General features: G+C 34.5%; 3 protein-coding genes across 3 annotated transcripts; 1 reads left to right on the top strand and 2 right to left on the bottom strand.

Moving 5' to 3' along the window:
* Positions 1 to 212: 212 nt before the first annotated feature.
* LOC18609765 (Chaperone DnaJ-domain superfamily protein) lies at positions 213 to 2,323 on the bottom strand. The gene is made up of 5 exons (XM_018114532.2): positions 2,074 to 2,323; positions 1,830 to 1,917; positions 1,658 to 1,728; positions 1,494 to 1,550; positions 213 to 754 (listed from the first exon to the last, which is right to left on the bottom strand). The coding sequence occupies exons 1-5, from the start codon at positions 2,173 to 2,175 to the stop codon at positions 554 to 556; spliced, it is 519 nt and encodes a 172-aa protein (XP_017970021.1). The 5' UTR covers positions 2,176 to 2,323; the 3' UTR covers positions 213 to 553.
* A 1,919-nt stretch (positions 2,324 to 4,242) lies between these two features.
* LOC18609764 (NHL domain-containing protein) lies at positions 4,243 to 5,669 on the top strand. Its single transcript, XM_007045057.3, has one exon. The coding sequence runs from the start codon at positions 4,503 to 4,505 to the stop codon at positions 5,613 to 5,615; it is 1,113 nt and encodes a 370-aa protein (XP_007045119.2). The 5' UTR covers positions 4,243 to 4,502; the 3' UTR covers positions 5,616 to 5,669.
* Positions 5,670 to 6,221: 552 nt separating this feature from the next.
* LOC108660955 (uncharacterized) lies at positions 6,222 to 9,825 on the bottom strand. The gene is made up of 2 exons (XM_018115950.2): positions 9,426 to 9,825; positions 6,222 to 6,881 (listed from the first exon to the last, which is right to left on the bottom strand). The coding sequence occupies exons 1-2, from the start codon at positions 9,552 to 9,554 to the stop codon at positions 6,525 to 6,527; spliced, it is 486 nt and encodes a 161-aa protein (XP_017971439.1). The 5' UTR covers positions 9,555 to 9,825; the 3' UTR covers positions 6,222 to 6,524.
* Positions 9,826 to 22,496: the final 12,671 nt, after the last annotated feature.

Here is a 22,496-nt window from a genome sequence, read left to right as displayed (position 1 = left end):
TTTGCACATAGCACCAAGACCTTGTTGCCGCCTTTGCTCAGCTAGCTATTTCTAGATTTCCTGCTTATATCAGCATTCCAAATGTTATCAATGATTGTCAAATTATTCCTAGGCTTATATAACTGCCTTAATCAGTCGAGAGAAGCATATTTTTCACTACAATAACACAGTCAGAAACTAGCAATCCTGATCAAACAGATACAAGAAGTCAATTTTGGAGAAAACGGTCCATTCACGATAGCTCAACTACATTATACATACAGTGAACACCAAGGAAGTGTGTGTACATTACCATCCGGGAGTGTAGATATTCCGGAAGCACTCTGACCAGCCGCTCACAAAGCACCATGCCATGACAAAAGTTAAAGTCCAAACCCCAACTACAAAATCCAACAAGTGTAACCATACCCAATCATTCTAGGCTTGTTCCCAAAGATTTGAGAAGCTCATGGGATTCAGGTATCGTCTGCTTTGAGATGAGGATCAATGAAGTACTAGAATGAGTATCATTCCCTTGTCCAAATGATTTCTGTCGTTAATTAAAGCAGAAACTTCAATAACTTCTGGTTTCATACATCTTGAGCCCTGATACACCTACATGTGAATGTCTATCACCCATCCGAGTTGAATCCCATTTTGTCCTCTTCGGGCTCCCAGAATTTTGAACTGATCCACAAAACCATGAAGGTGACTGAAATTCTTGTGCCATTTCCCAGAACATCTTTTGTAGCTCCTCAAGGCTGCAGTCTTCATCCTGATCAGCACAAGTAATAGTAGAAACGAATGTTAACAATTTCAACACAAAAAATACATTTATATATGGACAATCCCCTCCATGCATTAATAGCCAGTTTAGCAAACCAAGAAATCTTATTAAAAAGTACTTGGGACTCAATTAAAAGCTCCACACTCGATAGAGCTACCAATTTTCCTTTCAGATATTAAGGAGCTATCTTTGGAAGGCGCACTCTTTTAGCACCACCAGCTGCCCTCATGGTTACACTTACATGTTGAAACAGGCGCATTCTAGGCGCTTGATACATCATATCAAGCCTAAAAGATGAGTTATCATTCATATAAGAGGCCAACAAGAATTTGATGATGAGGGGGACAATCATCATACAACTGATCATCATTTTAATGACTCTCTATCATGCAAAAGTGTAGTTGAAATTTTAAATCTACAGAAGATTCATATTTATCTATCCTAATCTTTAATGCTTTTTCATCTTTTCGATCAAATTAATACAGATAAAGTTTTTGTAAAGTTCTACAGCTAAATTTTCTGCTCTTTCCCTCACCACCACTGAGAGAACAAATTTTAATTTTGTAGGCAATGAGAAAATGCACTATAACAACATGATAGCAACATTTTCTTTTGTCTTTTCGAATGAAATAGAGTATCTAGCTTTAATTTTAAATGTTGCTCAGAAGAGTACTATTATGCCAATATTTTATTCAACTCAAGCTGAAAGTTAGGACAAATTCATTACCTCTTTCCTCGTCTGCGCCATTAGAGAGATCATTTCCGCTGCAAAATCAGAAAAGCCCTGCACACAAAACATTGTTCATTCAATTGTTAGCAAAATATTGAAAGGCAAAAGCCTTTAATCAAGAAATACCAAATTTTTTTTGAAAAAAGAAAAAAAAAAGCCACCTCGTCCTCTTCATCTTCAGGATCATATAACCCAGCATCGTACAGAGTTCTCTTCCTCTGGTCTGATAAAACTGCCAGAAGAAAGAAAAAAAACATTTGAAGTTATAACAAACTGCAATTAACCTAGCTAAAACTGCGTGATAAAATTAAAGTTCTCGGTCAACTTAGTTACCTGAATAGGCTTCTTGAATCTGCTGGAATTTACGCTTAGCTTCACCCAATAGAGAAGGTGTTCTTGTCCACCTATCTGGATGCCATTGCTGCACCACCATATACACAACAAAAATTAAAAAACATAACTTAGTACTCTTCAAACTGCTTCTAACATTAAAAGTTGCTGTCAATTCAACACCAAAAGCCAAAAATTGCCCCAAAACCAAAACCTATATTAGGTTCCTGGCAGAAAAAGAAGTTACCATTGCAAGCTTTCGATAAGCACGCTTGATATCTAGGGTAGAAGCATCCAGCTTGACCCCTAGAACGTTATAATAAGATGGTAAGCCATGTTCAGCCTCCATCGTCGACCCAGTTTTTATTTCCAAACAGACATAAAAAAGACCCGATATCTGAGAAGCAGTTGTGAAAACCCAAGCTCTGTCAATGTCGCAATATTGTTGTTGCTGTTAAGCAAGCACATAGGGGGGTTGAAAAACAAAGGGCAGAGGCAGGGGTTTATATAAAGAAATGGAACGTAGATTAGAAGAAGAAGAAGAAAATATCTGAGTTAAAGGGTGTTGTTTCATTGATTAGGATGAGTGTTTGATGCATGATGGGCGTCGGGAACGTTCGCGAACAATCTAAGCTCTTTCTCTACGCTAACAAAGGAGTGGAACGTGTATATGCGAAGAAAGGAGATATTTTTTGCTCAGGATGACGTGGCATGAAGGCGGTGGTGATACGGCAGTTAGAGATCTTTCAGGGAAGATTTGTGATGTGACACGTGGAAAGCCTTTTTGCCGGCCCTTCTCTTCTTTTGCTAGCCAAAGCTGACTTAAAACTCCAACTCGCCTAACAAGCCGAACCCATTTAACTCGAACCCAAATGAATCTAAACCCAAATCAACCCGAACCCAAATAATTCAAAATTTATAATAATGTCTTAACATTATCATCCTTCCTATCAAACGTCCAAGAGGTAAAAGGCTGGTTTTATGCGATATTGTCTTCTTTAGTTTGTTGTAAACCTATTCGTGATTCGTGATTGAATTTTCATGTTGACTGTTTCCAATCCTCCACCCCGCTATCAATTCTGTTGATAAGCTGCATGGGTTTGAGTATTTTGTGTCATTGATTCTGGGGATTAATGTTATGCATGATGATTCAGTCGGATCAGGTCTTGTGATTTTGAGATGATCCTCTTGGATGGATGGCTTTTCCTTTTTGGGGAAGCAACAGATGGAAAGATGGTGAATGAATAGAAAGAAGACAGGGTCAAGGCTCTGAACGCATATGTTAGGCAAGCATAGTGCTTCGTGAATTTAACTTGTGCTTTTAGTGTTTTGTCTTTGAGTGCTTTCTTTGTTGAATTCCTTTGGGCTAGAATTATATGGTAGAAAGTGACTGTCTTCAGACCACACAAGTCACGGGCCTGGTTTGTATACCGTTTCTATTCATATGAATTTTCCACCTGCTTAGTATTTCTTTCTCATAATTTATAGTATATTAATAAATTCATTGCCTAATTTTCGTAATGGTGTTCCTGTCACATGCCAAACTTTAGTTCAACCTCGTGCTATTGAGCTATCTGGACTGCCTAAGCAGTCTGTGCTGCTGGCTTGCTCACTGTCTGGACTGACTAAGTTGCTGGCCTGAGCTGTCTGCTGGTTGCCAAGGCTGCCTGAGCTGTCTACTGGCTTGCCAAGACTGTATGAGATGTTTGTTTGTGTACCAAGATGTGCAACTGGTCCGGCAACCCGGCACCTGACAGCTTTCGAAGTTGATTCGGCAACTCGTATAACTTGAACCCCCATGTCGTGACACTCCTTCTAACACAAAAGAAGAGATATTCAGCCAACTTGAGAAATGTGCTTGAACCATCTTTGGAGTTTTAAAAGCTAGTTTTCCTATGTTGAAGAGGATGGTACCATATCAATTTTCATTTCAAAGGAACATTGTTATTGCTTCTGTAGTTATGTATAACTACATCCGAAAATTAGTCATCATGGATTCTTTTTTTGTCACAAATGATTATGAAAGATGAGATTTATTGAATGAACATGAATTCTCCTTCTTGATGTAATTCAAAATTATATATACACAGAATCATATTTTACACTTCTGATGAGAAAAGAATAGAAACTCATGTCATGAGAAATTGAGGACTGAAATTATAGCAATGACAACTCATAGAAAGAACCTCGACTCTGTTGGAGTTTACTGAGAAAACTAATACAATGGTGCAACATTGACTGTTTCCTTTTCTTGTTGAATTAAATGGAATACGAGTACAACTGAAATAATTCTTCACTAAACCACAACTATAGTTAAAGCCAAGGCTTCATAGTGTTCCTTTGAAAAGAAATTCATTGGGAAATTAATCGGAATTAAAGAAAATCAAGTTGTATTTCTAAAATCTATTTGCTTTAGCCTTTACCCAGAAATTCGTCGTGAAAAGTGAAAAAGCCTGAAACATCTTTTGTTGAAATCAATAGTAACATTAAAAAACAGAAAACCCTTTTGACAAGAAAATCCGAATTATGAGACCCTTTTGACAAGAAATCAATAAAACAATAAAAAAAAGCCCACTAAAAAAGGTTAAATTGATCGATTCACTTAGAAATTCAAATTCCTTTATCTAACTAAAAACACTCTCTCCCCTGTTAGCTCCACTCAAAAATCCACCCATCATGGCTCCAATCAAACCCAGCTTTGTTTTTCTAATCATCATCCTTTTAATAGCCCCAGCCCTAGCCACAAAGCCCCACGTCATCAATTTCCGATGGCGCAACCTCTACCCAGAAGGCATGGCCTGGGACCCATCAGCCCAGCACTTCATCGTGGGCTCCCTAAGCCACCGCTCCATCCATTCCGTTTCCGATGCAGGCGTTATTGAAACCGTAATCTCCGATCCAACCCTCCCAGAAAACGTCACTGTCTTAGGCCTCACCGTAGATTCCACCAAAAAACGCCTCCTCGCTTGCCTCCACTCCGCTCCTCCTCTCCCTCCTTTTAACGCCCTCGTCGCCTACGACCTCCGCACCCGCCAACGTCTCTTCCTCTCCCTCCTCCCCTCCGACCCCGATTCCAACATCGCCTCCATCGGTCGCGGGAGGGACGTCGCCAACGACGTCGCTGTGGACTTCAAAGGCAACGCTTACGTCACCAATTCGGTCGGAAACTTCATCTGGAAAGTCAACGAAAGCGGAGAGGCGTCGATTTTTTCAAGATCTCCGGTTTTTAGCCGTTACGCATCTGTCATGGATCAAAACGAACCGTTTAACGATTGCGGGCTGAATGGAATCGCTTACGTCAGCAAGGGTTATTTATTGGTGGTGCAATCCAATACGGGCAAGATGTTTAAGGTTGATGCTGACGATGGGACGGCGAGGGTAGTCCTGCTGAACGAGGATTTGGTAATGCCAGATGGGATAGCGATAAGGAGGGACGGCGTCGTATTAGTTGTTTCTACGCAAAAGTTGTGGTTTCTGAAGAGTGCTGATAGTTGGGCAGAAGGCGTGGTGTATGACAAAACTGCCCTTGATGCGGAAGGCTCTGCTACCTCGGTGGTGATGGGAGAGGAGGATAGGGTGTACGTGTTATATGGGCATGTGATGGAGGGCATAATGGGGAACGGGGAAGGCAGGGAAAGGTTTGAAATAGTGGAGGTGAGGTCCGAGAAGGAGAGCGGCGAGGAACATGTTTGGGTTTTTGTTTTGGTAGGGTTGGGTTTGGCTTATTTCTTGTTCTGGAGGTTTCAAATGAGGCAGCTTGTCAAAAACATGGACAAAAAGATCAATTGATTTGCTTGCCCTTTGTCTCATTTTTTGTAATTTATATGTAAGACGATTTCCACATGCTACTCTCTTTGCACTAATTCCTTTCATGATCTCAATGCATTCTCCTACATTTTTATTTTAAGTGGGAATAGATAAGAAATGTAACACTCTATATAGCTTTACCACGTTTGCCGTTAAAGAAAACATACTAACCCAATAGCTCACACTCACACCCAAGAACTAACAAACTCGATGAACCCTATTCCACTTACCCAATTCCGCAATTCTTGCAATCAATTAGACATTTCAATTTGTCTAGTGTCAGTAATAGTACTTAGTTGACCGTAATTAAAAGTGTGAGGTTTAGATGTGTCATGTAATAGAAATAAGCTAATTACAAGAGGAATTAGTACCCGAAAGGTATGCATGTCTTGACACTTGATTCGAATGCAATTTGTTTTTATTTAGTTGATATATTTGTACTAATAATGAAGTCGCCATTGGTTTTATTAGTTAAGTACCACCGACTCCGTTAGGTGAGTTGACAAAAAAGAAATCATATATATACAAATACCATTCTAAAGTTTTTATGTTCGTAGAGTTAATGCACAATTGCAGCTACACGTATGATTTGGGTTCAAATAGGACTGAAATCCGAGCTTTAAGATTACTCTGGCACTAATTTTTCATCAGAAACGAAATTCTGGCGTAGTACTGCCGGACTTTTGACAGATACATACATTTATTTTCCAGGAAATTGTAGTCTTTTCTTTTTTTGACACAGAAAATTCAAGTCTTTATTTAATCAGGCTTTCGCGGAAACCAGGGCTACTCTTCATGATGACCCATACTTTCACTGTATTAACTGACATTTTGACATTCAGAGCAACTGAAGGTAAATTGACACCATGATCGAACCTGTTACTGAGAATATCACAAAGCATTATTTGAAGGAGGGATGTTGCTGAGGGTTACTTCCACCAACAGTTGAACTGCGCTTTCTGGAGGTGGCAGTGGCAAAGTTGGAGACTTCTTATCCTTTGGTGACGGTTTTGTTGGAGACTTCATCTCATTCTCAGTTTTTGGCTTAGATAGCCCAGCCTTCTCCCTAAGCTCCTCAAGCTTCTCCATTATCTTTTTCCTCATCTCGAGTCTACTAACACGAGCTATGGCAGGTTTTGGAAGAAGGGCAAGACCAAGAACTTCAGCAGTTAGACATTGCATCATATCTCTACGTGAAACAGCAAAGCATTTTGTTGTCAATGATTTATGTCTTTTCTCGCACTTCACCTGCAAAAGAGACAAAGGAATGTGTTCAGAGGTATGCCAAAGTAGTGTCTAGAAGTAGGTCCTTTCTTTTTCCTCTTATGCTAAATGCAACGCTCTAAGTCATCTTTTAGTGATTGTATCCAAATAAGGTAGAAGACAATGATTTCACAAGATTCATTCTTGTTCTCCAAAATCCAAACAGAATTCTCAAGTCAGCAATCTGCACCAACTTTAATAGTTCTAAAACATGCCTTCATCTGCTGAAACTTATCAATAAACTCAGTTCTTTTGTCCAAATAAAGCAATGTAAGGTTTTGTATCTGTATTCTCTTCTGCAGTTCTCAATAGTTATAAAAACCTAACAAATTTTCAAATTAAATATTTTTCATCATATATTTATAATTGGCTAATTCAGGGATACTACCATCAATTATCGAAATGACCAACAGGCCATATTATGTTTATGCATTGTGAGACAAACACCTGGAATCAAAACCAAAAAGTCTATGTACTGCACTCTGTAAACTGAATGAATTCTAAAGTTTTTTATTTATGTATATGAGATCCCTTTGTCCTCTCTCTTCTCAAAAAAGAGAGTTTATATGTTCCTGAAAAGAAAAATTATAGAAGAAAAGAAGCAAGAGTGCAATTAACAGCCAGATTTTGCAGCAAAAATCTTAACATGGGAAAATACACATTCCTTATGACCCACCAGTTATCAAGATGACCATTTGATTTAGAGAAAGCATATTGATATCTCTCCCTTGTCATGTTCACAGGCATAAACCCAACCAATTTCTTCAGCAGAAAAATTAAAAGAAATGTACAAAAAAAGGAATAATAAAGAATAAGGAGATCAAACGAACTGGAAGTCAGTGAATACAGATTCAAACAAGAAATCAGAACACTGAAAATGCCAATCTATACAGGAGTTTCTCACATCTTATAGGTTGACCTTCAATGTGATATATGCGGGTCAGACCATCTTTTGTGCATCAAAAACTTAAACAAAGCAGCTATCAACTTTAAAATGTAATTGACACATATTAATTACTGATAATCATTCTATTTGAAGAAATTTGGCTAATTTCATTAATCCACAATATGGTATGCCATATAATGCATCTTTAACGCTAGCCATCTTGGTTACTAGAGACAACAATCTTTAAGCTACATATAACATACAATGTGCCATGACAGTAGGATTTGTAGCTTAACTAACAATATCAAGATTCCAGGAAATTATGGAAATGAGCGAGTAAAGAATAACTAATATTTAAAAAACACTAAAATGATTTTCTCACAAATGCAGATATAGTTTCAGATATATGGGCAAATGTACAAAGAATAATAACTATAATAATCCATCAAGATATTATTCTACCACCCAATAAGATGTTCAAAACCACTTATAATTGCCATAAACTTAAGTGCTTCTTAATAATAATGGAATCTATCCTTATATAAATTAGTCCACTTAACTAGCAAAGAGAAAAGTAAGGCACCCTTGCACACATAGGGGAATTGGGGGCAAAAAGCGAAGACAACACCTGATGGTTTTTTATTAAGTCCCTCACAACTTTTAACCCCATTTTCAGACAACCATAAGAAAATTAGCACGCACAATGAGAAGTACACGACTTGAGAATCACTTAGCCACAAGTGAAACAAATGATCCAAATGATAATGAATAAAATTTTATGTCTTTGTCAAGCAGATCAAAGTCGTAGAGAGGTAGATCTCAAGTTTAGAACAGCAAAGCAGATGATTGCACATCTAGGTATAATTAGCTATTGCTTTTGCTATTTGTTTTTTACTGCTGTAAGGAGAAAGCAAAAGAAAAAAATATGGATGCAAAAGCAAATTATATTTTTTAAAAATTAAATCAAATTAGTAATTAGCTTTTGAAGAACAAAATGCATGAATTTTGCTTCAATATAGAATAATTATGCTAGAATTGGTGTTGCATTTTGGTCATTTGATTATTTTTAATCAATTATGATATCTCTTTCCACCATTTTTTTTTTGTTTCTGGTAAAATTTGAAAAAGATAAAGCAAATAGTAAAAGCTATAAGCAAACGGAGCCCTAGTTAAGATATGTTAGTTAAGATAAAGCAGTAAAATCACAAACTAAAACTACCAAATCAAAAGAAACGCAAAGGAATTGATGGGTATCCAATGCACCAAATAACCCATAAAAAAGAAAAAAATGGCTATACTACTGATTCACAAACTTGGGTTCATAACAAAATTGAAAAACAGACAAATGCAACTATGCATATGTGAATTCTAGCCCAAACAAATCAATGATCACATCACATCTTTGTCCTTCTTATAACTTGATTAAATAATAAGTTTAAAAAAGGGAAAATAAGTGTGTGTGAGAGTTGTTAGTAGGGGAGGTGCATAGACCATCTGCCTAGAAGCTGGACATTGATTCAGAAAGATCTTCAGTTTAAACTAAAGCTTTTCAAAATTTTTTTTAATTTAACTCTGTTCCTCTACATTTAGCTAGACGCTGAAAAGTAGAGGAATTCCAAAGCAAACTTTTTTTAGCAACATACCTGAAGAGGAACAAAAGCTGTCTTTATCTTGGTAGCAACCATGACTGATCTTTTGCTGGGTAAAAAGTCTTCTTTCTCCACAGCCGGAGTAACCAGACTTCCCACAGTGTTCCAGTTAGAGAACGCCATCTGTCTCCCGTAATGTCTCTTTCGGCGGATGAGCACCGTCACTTCAGATTCGATTTAGAGTTCACTGTTGACTGTTGAGAGTTGAGCATTTAAGTCAAAGTGAACTGAGTCGGTGAGAGTTGAAGTTGTAGCATTTTCTTTGGTGGAGGGCCACGATGGGCTGGGGCAGGTTGGGCGGTGGACATAAGCTTGACTGAGTGGCAAGCCCAATTTACTTAAAGTTAAAATGGGCGGTGGCATTTGTTTGTTTGAGGATCCTCTGTTTTAATTGAAAATCTCTTCTTCCTCACCTCTTTTCTTTTTTAGGTAACATTTCGTGTCCTTTTCAAGGTATGATAATGCAATCACCATATATTATATGACATAGAATTCAAATATCATTTTGTATTAAATACCAAACCTAGGCACTAGCTCATCTAACCCATTTAAGTTTTATTTTATTCTTTAAATATTTAAAAATATTTTCATATTAATGTTTTAATTTTTTATATATATTCTAGGGTTAAAATTAAATAAAAATAATTGTTTATTAATATTATACTATCACTGGCTGGCCTGAGAAAGTCTTGTCCAATTGTGAACAAGTTTAAAAAAATAACGATGTTTTAAAATTTACTAAATTACTAATTTTAATATTCTCATAACATAAGAATTTGTGAAATAATATTAATATTTTATATCTAAATAAGTTATAATTAATAAAATTAATAAATAAATATAAAAACTATATTTATCTTTAATAAACTAACTTTCAACTTTTAAATTTGATGAAAAACCTTTGAATGAGAATGAATTTAATTTATCAAAATAATAATGAATTTGCTGTCAAAATAGAGATTATATACCTAACTAAAGAAAAAAGTGCGGATAAAAATATATAGTATTGTAAAGAATTTTTGAAAGAGTAAAAATTATTTTTATTTTGGAAAGAAAGCAAGTTTTTTTTTTTATTCACATGTTAAAACTTAAAAAATTACCTATAATTGATTTACAAATTACTATACTTCGATGAAAGAAAAAGTTTCTCATCTTTTTGAATGAAAATCAGATCACCTCTCATAATAATAATCTAATCATTTTTTATGGTTTAAGATCATTATTTTTGTAAAATCACTAAATTTTTATGTGACACAACGATCTAATCAATGAGTGCAATTCAACATAAATTTTGAGATGATTTTCTGGGACTAAACACCACCACCATATTGTTTCTTTCAAGACATAAGGATTTGAGATATATATTCACCTTTTCTCTTAGTTTTTAAATCCAAACCTTTAATCACGAATGTCCAAATATATAGTCATTGGGAGGAATAAAGGAGAAGCCAACAACATTAGGTTGAGAAAGGAGGAGAAAAGAGGTGAGAGTGTTGAAAGATTGATCCTGATCTGGTTGAAAATACTTGTTGCAAATAAGTAAGGCAGGAACTAATAGAAATTTGAGAACAAAGAAGAAGACTTATGATGATAAAACGAGGATGTTTCAACTTTACTAATTTCTGTTTAATGATGTACAGGTTTTTGTGTCGTTTCAAGTTTTTTCATTTGTTGTTACGAAACACTTTGGTGTTGTATCATTTTAGAGTCTTTGTAAAGCTAAACACAACAACTTGTGTCTTTTAGCTATGTCTTTAATCTACTTTTTCTGTATGTAAGAATGTACATCGTTTTGTTTATCTTGTTAAGCTAGAAAGCCACGTATCTATGTCTTCTAAATTAGCTGTTGCTGGGCATGAAAACTTATGCCTTGTTCTTAATGCATCAAGTGCTCAACTAACTATTTTATTATCTTTTCACCTAGATTTTGTTTTCCAAGACTGTATTTGAAGCTTTGTTAGTTTTACACTTTTTAATGGAAAATATATATATCAAAGAGTAATGAAAAATTATTGAGTTTTTTCTTTCCCAGAATTTAGTTGCTCTGTTGCAACTCTTTCACGATTATTCATTTTCTCTAAAAAACCTCCATTATTCTTCTTTCTAGGTTTATTGTTGAAACTCCAACACGGTATCAGAGCTATATGCATCTTAAGGGACCTTGAGCTCTTCAACCTTGAGTATTTCAGTTTGATTTCTTCAATAGGTGTGCATCTATGGCTTTTGCTGGATATAGTGCCTTAGCTCCTCTAATGTCCACTAGTTCAAGCTACCCCATCTGGGCCATGAAGATGAGAGCTTGCTTAAAGGCTTTTAACTTGTGGGAGGTGGTCAACGTAGAAAGAGATCCACTAGTTTAGAGGTATACTAACCCCAAACCGGCTCAAACTAAACAGCACAGTGAAAAGTTAGCATAGAGGTACAAGGTTATCTCATGTTTGCATTTTGTTGTGTTTGACACTATATTAGGTAGAATTATAAATTTTGATGATCCTAAGCAAGTTTAGGATACTTTGAGAAACGAATTTCAATGCAATGATTGCTCTAAACAAATTCAAATTCTCAATTTGTCAAAACAGTTTGAACTACTGAAGATTAAGGATTATGAAGAGATTCAAGCATATTCATAGCGTTTTGAGGGTTGTTAATTAACTAAGGTTATTGGGAAAAGAAGTAATAGAAAGAAAGGTTGTAAACAAGTTCTTGATAAGTCTACCAAAGAGGTTTAAATAAAAAATCTCCATTTTAGAAGACTCTAAAGACTAAACCAGAATTTCTGTGATGGAGTTGATCAATGCCTTGTTGGTTCAAAAGCAAAAGAGAGCTATTAAAAGTGAAGATTCTGTAGAAAATGCTTTAACTGCTAAGACTAAAGGTTTAAGAATCAAAAGAAATGACTCTAAGAAACTTGACAATAAAGGCAACAAAGCTGGTGATGGGAAGTAGGGAAAACAATATAATAAATGCACTTCTTGCCCACATTGTAAAAAGAAAAATACATTTCTAAGTACTATTGGAATATGCCAAATTTGAAATGCAGGGCTTACAACTAGTTAAGACATGGGGAAAAGATATGTAAGGCAAAGAAGAATGAAGCTGAAAGCATGGCTGTAGTGGCTGAGGAAGCTAGTGGATTAAAAGAGTTGCTATTCATGGCTAAAATGGGTGATAGTGCTACAGAAAAGAATACTTGGTTGATTGGTGGTTGGTGCTCTAATCACCTCACTGGTAATGAAAGTCTATTTCCTGACCTTGATAGAAGTTTCAAAGCTAGGGTGAAAATTGGGAATGGTGTGTTTTTAAAAATCTTTGGAATTGGAGCAGTAACTGTGAATACCACTTTAGGTATGAAATTCATTACTAATGTTCATTATGTTATTGAGGCTAATAAAAACTTGCGTAATGTAGGTCAATTAGAAGACAAGCACTATGCTTAATTATATTAAAGATAAGTAGTGCACCATTTATGATCCAATTGGTTTAGAGTTGATGACAGTCAAGATGAAAAATGTAACGCCCCACTCATAAAAAAGAAGAAGAAGAAGAAGAAGAAGAAGAAGAAGAAGAAGAAGTAAGTGGGGGTCGGCGTGTGAATAGAAAAAAAAAGGGAAGGAAAAAGACAAAAGAGAAGAGAAAAGAAAGAAAAAAAAAAGAAGAAGGAAAGGGGGGGCCGGCCAAAAAAAGAAGGAAGAAAAGAGAGAGAAGAAGAAAAGTCAAGCTGCCAAAAAGGGAGAAAAGACAAGAGAGAAAGACAAGAGGAAAGAGAAGGAATAGAGTGAGGGACCCGGGGGAGAGAAAGGAAAGAGGGGGAGCTGCGTCTCTAGGAGAAGAAAAAGAAATAGAAAGAGAATAAGAAATGGAGAGGGAGCACGACGACGAGGAAAAGAAGGAGAGGGAAAGAAGAAGAAAAAAAAGAAGAAGAAAAAAAAGAAGAAGAAAGAGAGAAGGAGCAGCGACGGTGCCAGAGGAAGAAAAAAAGAAAAAAAAAAAGAAAAAGAGAAAGAGAATTAAAAAAAAAGAAGAAGCAGGAAAGAGAAAGAAATAAATGGGAAAGGAAGAAAGAATAGTTAGATACACGTATGAACCAATAGCGAAGTAGTGTCCCGCTATTGTGAGGTGAGTGAGTGTTAAATTTCAAAAACTATATCCCGATAAATATGTTATATATGTTATATTTGATGGTTGACGAAATTGTGGAAAGGATAAGTTGGTAGAAAGTCCTAGGTTGTTTGTGATTGCAATCAAGGGTTTTAAATTCGTTTTTTGTATATTATACATAAGTTTATATCTATAAGGTTTTAATTATGGGAAAACAAACCTTTCAATGGCTTTCGCTTCAAAATCATACCTTGCAAGCTTGTGTAATGTTTGGGCCAATGGTCATTATTTGATTCATGGGATTTGATAAAAAAAATTTATTATTGATTTCACTTATCATGCTGATTTGATGGGTATGCCATGCTTTGAAATAAATTATGCATAACATTCAATTTATGATTATATTGCTTTTGATCTATCTTGTTTTGCAAATGCATTAAATTGCAATGATTTTCATTTTAACGTGATTGAGATATTTGGGTAAGGCATGTTACCACACCAGGTTAAGTGTGGTCTTTGTGCATAAAGTGGTAATTGTTGATTATTGATATTTGATTGTAATAAAGGGGGACCTGAAGCCCCGATTTATATTGGGTGGCGTGGGTAGTTTCCACGAGTAGGTATAGGGGGACTTAAAGCCCCCACTTATATTTGGTGACGTGGATAATTCCCACGAGTAAATAAAAAGGGGGAGTTGAAGCCCCGATTTATATATGGTGAAGTGGAAAATTTCCACGAGTAGGTGATGATGTCTGAGAGAGTAAGCCTAAGGGCTATACTAAACCTACTCGATGATGATGCTCACTTATGAATTTTTTTTATTACACAATGCATGGCATTATTACTTGAAATTTACTATTAAATGGCAAGTGAAATTTACATATTCATTGTTGATAAGTTATTTCGCATTTTGTTTGAGACTCTTCATTCGACACTTGCTATTGGATTTACAGTTGACCAGATATCGAAGTTGAAAGAATTTTTTAGTACCTAAAATACAACCGTTTTCATATATGTTTACTTGTGATTTATTATTTTTAAGACTTGAAAGGTATAAAAAAACAAAATCTCTCAGTTTTATGGAATGTGTTTTCCACGTTTACTCCTGAGTTTATAAACATTCCACCTTTATATTTGTTTCCCCTCTTCGCCTGCTCACGGGGTCGATGATGATCACTGAGTCTATGAGACTCACACCCCTCTTATTTTTTCTTTTTGCATATAGAAATCAGTCTAACATGTAACCATCGGTGCATACGGACCACCGCAGAGTAGGTAAAGGCATCTCCTAACCCCACTCCGAGTCACTCCGCTGTTTAGGGTTGTGTTGGAATAAAATTTGTGAGATGTTGAAAATTGTTGTTAACTTATAAACGTGAATTGTTATTATTTTGAATGGAGTAGATAGTAATTTAATTATTAATATTCGCTTACGCTCGTGATTATATGTATTTAATGAATCTAGTGGAGGTCTTAAATGAGGCTTGTTTGAGACTTAGCGAAAATTTCCTCAAAAGTCTTAGACGTTGGTAGCGACTAGGGAAGGGTCATTACAAAAAATAAATGTTGCCTTTTGAATTTGATGGAAATAGAACATAGGGCTTTGCAAGTGAAGAAGATGTGTCAGATGTTTGGCATAGGAGACTGGGGCATGTGAACTATGGTTCATTGATGAAAATGGCCTTTGTTGACTTGGTTGAAGGCCTCTTCGCTATAGTGAAACTAGACAAGCTTTGTGAAACATGTCAGTATGGAAAGTAATGTAGGAAACCATTTCTTAAAGTGAGAACTTGGAAGGCTAAGCAGAAATTGGAGTTGGTGCACACTGACATACATAATCCAATGAAAACTCCTTCATTGAGCAATAGTTTGTTCTACATTTTGTTCATCGATAACTTTACTAAATTCTACCAGATATATTTCTTAAAACAGAAATATGAAGTGTTAAACTCATATGTTAAGCTTAAAGCATTAGTAGAAAATCAATCTAATCTTAGAATTAGGTTTTTAAGAAATGACAATAGCACAAAGTTTTCTTCTACTGAGTTTGAAAATTACTTAATGAAGCTTGGTGTTACACATCAACTCACAATGACCTACAATCCTCAACAAAATGGAGTTTCAGAAATAAAAAAAACACCTTGTTTGAGATAACCATGTGCTTAATGTTCCAAAAAGAGATACTAAGGGTATTTGGGGTAGAGATTATTAATACAGCAAATTACCTATTAAACATGGTATATAATAAAACCTTAAGTCTCAAAACACTTTATGAAATGTGGTTTGGTTACAAACCTTCTGTAACTCATTTGAAGACCTTTGGTTGTGTCTGCTATATTAAAATACTAGACGAAAAAAAAAATTAAACTTGACTTTAAGTCAATTTTAGCTATTCATTTAGGTTATGGTAAGTCATCTAAAGGTTGTAGATTATATGACATCAATGCTAAGAAGCTGTTCATTAATAGATATGTTACTTTTGATGAAGAGCAAAAATGGAATTGGAAAAAAAAACTATTAATTGTTCAGAAATATGATTTTTGCTAATGATGGCCAATTTCAGCTTGAAGACAATGATTCAGTTGATATTGAATATGATAGCTTGGTAGCAAAAGGGACAAGAACACTTGAAGACATTTACAATAGGTGCAATGTTGTTGTGACTAATCCTTCAAGCTTCACTAAAGCCAACATTGATGCAAATTGGAGAGCTACAATAGATGCTAAGATGAACATGATAAAAAAGAATGGAACTTGGATTCTAGTTGATAGACCACATGAACAAAATATCGTTGGAGTCAAATGGATTTATAGAACAAAGTTGAATCTAGATAGCTCAGTCAACAAGCACAAAGCCAAATTAGTTGTGAAAGGCTATGCTCAAACATATGGAATTGATTATTTTGAAACTTTCGCATCATTTGCAAGGCATGATACCATCAAATTACTTGCTACACTATTTGCAAGAAAAGGCTAGATGATACATCACCTTGATATCAAGTCAGCTTTTTTTAATGGCTACTTGACAAAAGACATTTACATTAAGCAACTTGAAGGATATACGGAGAAAGACTTAGAAGGAAAGGTATGCAAACTGATTAAAGCTATGTATGGACTTAAACAGGACTTTAGAGCCTAATATGAGAGAATGGATGAACATCTAAGAAAACAAAGCTTTAATAGAAGCATTACTAAGCCTACACTGTATGTGAGGGAGTCAAATGGATATGCTATTCTTATAGTTGCACTATATATAGATGATTTGCTGATAATAGGTCCAAAGAATGAATTTTTGGGAGAATTCAATAACCAAATGAAGAAAGACTTTGAAATGACTGATTTAAGACAAATGACTTATTTCTTGGGTATGGAGTACATACAAAATTCTAATAAGATCTTTGTGCATCAGTATAAATATGCCAAAGATATTTTGAGGAGATTCAAAATGGAATTATTTAAGCTTGTGTACACTTTATTATCAATTGGTGACAACCTGAGCAAGAATGATGGGGCTATTGAGGCAAATAGTCTAGTTTACAAAAGCATGATAGGGTCTCTTTTATATGTATCAACTACTAGACCCGATATAATGTTTGCAACTAGCTTACTGTCCAGATTTATGCAATAACCTTCTGAAATGCATTTCAAAATTGCTAAGAGAGTCCTAAGTTATATCAAAGGCACCCTAAAACTGTGGCCTTAGGTACTGTAAGTCAAAAAGTGGTGAGCTTCAAGGGTATAATGATAATGACTAGGCAGAGTATTTGGACAGTTCAAAAAGCATTGGAGGATTCTGTTTTTCATTTGGAAGTGGAATATTCTCCTGAAATTCAAAAAAGTAGGATGTTGTTGCCTAATCATCAGTAGAAACTGAATACATAGCTACTACTTTTGTTGCAAACCATATTCTGTTGTTAAAAAAGATTTTATTTAACTTAGGATTTATATAAGATAAAGGTACTATTCTAAATGTTGATAACCAGGCTCAATAGCAATGGCAAGAAACCTTGTGCATCATGGTCAAACCAAACATATCAGGGTTAAGTACTGTGTATTAAAAGAGGTAGTGAAGGAGAATGAAATTCAGCTACAGTACTATCACACAGATGAGCAATTAGTTGATATTCTCACTAAAAGATTAAGCAAAGATAGGTTCGAGTTTCTAATATCTAGTTTGGGTATCCACTAGATTCCAAATCAAGGGGGAGTGTTGAAAGGTTGATCCTAATCTGGTTGAAGATACTTGCCGCAAATAAGTAAGGTGGGAACTGACAGAAATTTTACAACAAAGAAGAAGACTTATGATGATAAAATGAAGACGTTTCAACTTTACTAATTTCTGTTTAGTGATGTACAAGTTTTTGTGTCGTTTGAAGTTTTTTCATTTGTTGTTACAAAACATTTTATTGTAGTGTTGTTTTAAAGGCCTTGTAAAGCTAAACGCAACAGCTTGTGTCGTAAGCTATGTCTTTACTCTTTCTATATGCAAATGTGGGTCGTTTTGTTTGTCGTGTTAAGCTAGAAAGCCACGTATCTATGTCTTCCAAATTAGTTGTTGGTGGGCACATAAGTTTATGCCTTGTTCTCAATGCATCAGGTGCTTAGTGAATTATTTTATTCTCTTCACACCTCGATTTCATTTTCTAATACCGTATTTGAAGCTTTATTAGTTTTACAGTTTGTAATGGAAAGTATATATACTAAAGAGTAATGAATATTTATTGAGTTTTTCCTTTTCTTGAATTTTGGTGCTCTATTACAGCTCCTTCACGATTATTCATCTTCTCTGAAAAACCTCTATTATTCATTTTTCTTAGTTTTATTGTTGAAACTCCAACAAAGATGAATGACTAGAAAAGGTAAAGACGGAGAAAGGGGCTGAAATTTTTATTTTTATTTTGCAAAACAGATTTTATTATGAACCCACAGCTATTATGTCATCCCAAGTCTTGAACATTTAGTTGTAAAAAACTTCTAGTGACGCCACTTCCAACCTAGGGTAACCGAAAAATGTACAGTTACAAAAGATGCTAGCCGCTCAAAAAGCAATTGGCAGCGTTATTTGCATCAAATCTATCCTCTATACTACTGGCAGCAACAGTTTGCCCACTACAAAAATTCCTGAACTTACAACTCACAATATTCACAAAGCCTACTACAAAACGTAAAGCCCGAGACTTTAGCCAAAAACAATGAAGCCTCCATCGCAGCTTACTGATGTTTTAAAGCTATTAAATGACGTTATTACTTTTACTAATTAAATGCAAGCTATACTTGAGGCTACCATGGAAAAGTGCAAGTGAAGTCAAAAGAGTTGACTGTGTTTAAAGCACAGAATACCTGGGAATAATGGTTCAATCTTTTGCACTTGTGGAGATGTTTTAAAATTACCGCTCCTTGTCTTGGGATGTTAAATTCCATACCAATGCCCTGTCAAATGCACAGTCTCCTGCTTGTACCTCACATTCGTTGCGAGTTTCGACCTCAACATTTATCTTACTAGCGCTTAATTTACTACTTTAATTTCAATAGCCCTACAAATAGCATATCCTTTTATTTTATTTTTCTATTGAATTCTCCAAGATGACCCTCATAAGTTTCCATCCAATAACACCTAATTACACTGAAATCGTCCTCTAACAATACAAGATCAAGGGTCAAATAACATGAATTCAACAATTTTTCAGCTCTTAATAAATTCAGTTACATTAACTTCAATGATGTCATATATCTTGTTTTATAGTAAATTAATTAATTGTCCATACATAAATCCTCTCGTCTCATTTTTTGTCCTTATTTTAATTTTTATTATGTTCAAAAATTATATCCTATTTTTAAATAACAAAGGTTTTTCTATATTTTTTAATTATTTTTCAGTTTTAATATCAAAATTTATGAAATATCAATTTCATACATTTAAATTAAATTTTAATTTTTTTAAAAAATATTTCGTAAAAATGAAAAAGTAACATACAAAATGAAGCCATGGAGCATTGACTATAAGGTGGACTTGTACATGCCAATGACGTAAAAAGTCACTAAACTTCTTTTATAGTATTATACTATTCTATCATATAAAGACACTTGCAACTTAATGCAACCCCCTGTAATTGCGTGTAAACGAAGCTGGGTGACAGTCCCCCATTTCAGTTGTTTAGCATAAGACAAAATGGTGGCCATGAAAAGACCTTTCCTGGCTATTACATTAACTCCATGTGATGTAGCTGCTCAACTATAAACATAGGTTATAGTATAATCGAAACTTATTTGGGGATGTCGACCAAATAAACATTATGTTTTCGAATATGCATTGAATTAATTTAATTAGAAGAGATGGAATCTATCAGAAGAGCCCAGGAATCCTGGAAATGTGGGGTATATGCATCATGGCATGATGGTCAGTCTAGTTTGCTATGATTTAAATATACATGTGGTTGATTGTGGTTTCAAGTTTTCAGGAAACGTGGACTTTGGAATATTTTTTAGTCTTTAACCTTGACATGAGTGAATGTTACTTTTGCTTTCTAGGGCTAGCCATGTTCTACAACACTGCACCATTGACAAATAACCTGGGCAGCGTCCATAAATTGTACTATCACCGTCACAAAGTCAATATTCGTGGAACGTGTTGCTTAAAATTTTGAAAAACGACAAAAAAATAGAAGTGAAACCAGTAGGTGAAGAAGACGAGTCAATTCTCAATTGTCCAAACAGATTCATACACCTTGCAACCGACGATCCAACAGAGAAGAAATTATTAAGCAAGTTTTTTCTTCTTTGTTTTCTCTAAAATAAAAAACAAAAATCAAATTGAAGTAACGACAGTACGCACTTTCTCAATCTAATAGACGTCTATATCTTCTATAATCTAGTCTAGAAATTAATTACCTCCTCTGTGGGTTTAGATGCCAAAGTTTGTTTAGGTGTAATTTGACACTTAACAAATTTAATCACCTAATTGGTTTACATGTGTCTCAATTAATTGGGTTTAAGCATGGTTAAATTTTGCACTTGGCTTTATTAATTAATTGACATGTGGCATTTATATCATGTAATTGGGTTTAATGTGTATTGGTATGGATTATAGTTGTGAGTTCTGGGTTTTATGAATGATTTTAAAATTTACACTCGTTCTCTATAATATGTTATAAATAATGATATATTTTATATATAATCATTTAAATAATATGAACAAAGTATGATATAAAGTTTGATTTTGTTATTAATAATTGAATCAAAGGTTTTTAATGAAATAATTTTATTTTTAATATTATATTTGAAATATTGATTTTATTGTTACCAGTACGTTGTTATCATAGACTCGATATAATAACATGAATATTAACATACTTTTTGATAATATGAATATTAGTATATTGCAAAAATGAAACACATCATACACTTATAATACATGTTGATGATATAAATTATGTAGTTTTTAAGTAATTACTTTCAATATATTTAACTTTCTCAAGTTTAATTTTACTTCATTATTAGAATTATCATTATTAACAAAAAAAAGAAAATATTTTTATTAACATATATTAAGATATCTAAAAAAATAAATATATTTTCAAAAATTAAAAATCATTGAAATAAAAAAAAAATTACCCCCACAAAAACCTATGCGTGAACAAAGTAGTACGTTGTAAAAGAAACTCTAGACTACCATCTATATAAATATATAAATGTATATATTGTGCATCTACCTCAGAATATATAACCTATATGTTACTTTCTATCCTTAATAATGTAGCTTTTCTTTAAGTTTTTGACCTAAGGATTTTCTCAAGGTAAAGCCTGTAATTTCATAGAAGACTAATTAATGACGTATGATATATATGCAATCAATTTTTATGTTAGCAATAAATCTCAATTTCTGGCTCGATATGTGCCACGTTTATAAGTTCAATCCTTACATGTCAGCGATGTTATTACTACTATTGCTATATATATATTCTGATTCCTACAAACGAAAGCAAACACACAATTTCCATCAGTTCAAAATAAATCTGAGAAATTCCTATTTTAGACCAAAATAAATCGCCTGTAGCTGCTACTTAATTTCCATGGAAACTACCAAGTTAGTGGAAAAGGCTGGCAGTAATGAAAAGTTACAGAAGAAATCAACATATAGCCCTTTAACGTTGCAGCTAATTGAAGCAGATACGAAAATCACCATGATTTTATGCCTAAATAAATCATGATATCAAGAATCGAAGCAAAAACAGCCAGCTAACGGCCTTTTATCTAGATTAAGATAGTTATTGAAGAAGTTATGAGAATTTTAGTGATATTCCACTTCACTTCAATATTATGGTATATGCCTATTAATTTCAATTAGGGTTTTATCGATATGTCCTAACTATATATATGTTCAGGTCGAACAGACAACGAAACAAAGGCTAATCCGCAAAAGACTGATCAGTTGACAAGCATAGCATGGAATTCACTCACCCGATCCATCCACAACCATCAACTTATCCGATCCTTATCTTCTGGGATTTAAGTTTGATCTGCCATCATAGAACCAATACGTTGAAAGCAATCAAAGTTAGTTTTTAGTAAATAAGATAAAGAAGGAGAATAAGTTAACAATACTTGTTGGTAAATAGTATATACCTATGTGATAGAAGAAGAGTAAGTGCCTTTACCCTCAGCCCCAGAGAACAAATTAAGAGACCAAGTTCTAAACTTTCAAACTCAAGTTTTGCTTTGTTATGGGGAAAGGGTTGGAACCATATTATATAGAAAAATGAAGGGTAAAAGATTTGACTGATATTTCCTTTTTTAATGTAATTGGCGGGGCGGGGCTGTACTGTCAGTGTAAAAGAATTGATATTTGTAAAATTATGTGTTGGAGAGAAATTAAGGAAGGAAAAAAGAAAAGATTAAACTACCATAAATTGTATCTGCTACAAAATTGACACGTGATTCAGGTTTGACTAACGGGTGCAGCTGCAACCT

This window comes from Theobroma cacao, chromosome 2 (genome assembly GCF_053813885.1).
Source record: "Theobroma cacao isolate CCN51 chromosome 2, ASM5381388v1, whole genome shotgun sequence".
Lineage (NCBI taxonomy): Eukaryota > Viridiplantae > Streptophyta > Magnoliopsida > Malvales > Malvaceae > Theobroma > Theobroma cacao.
Note: the sequence above shows the minus strand (reverse complement) of the source record. Positions and strands in the feature narration are given on the sequence as shown.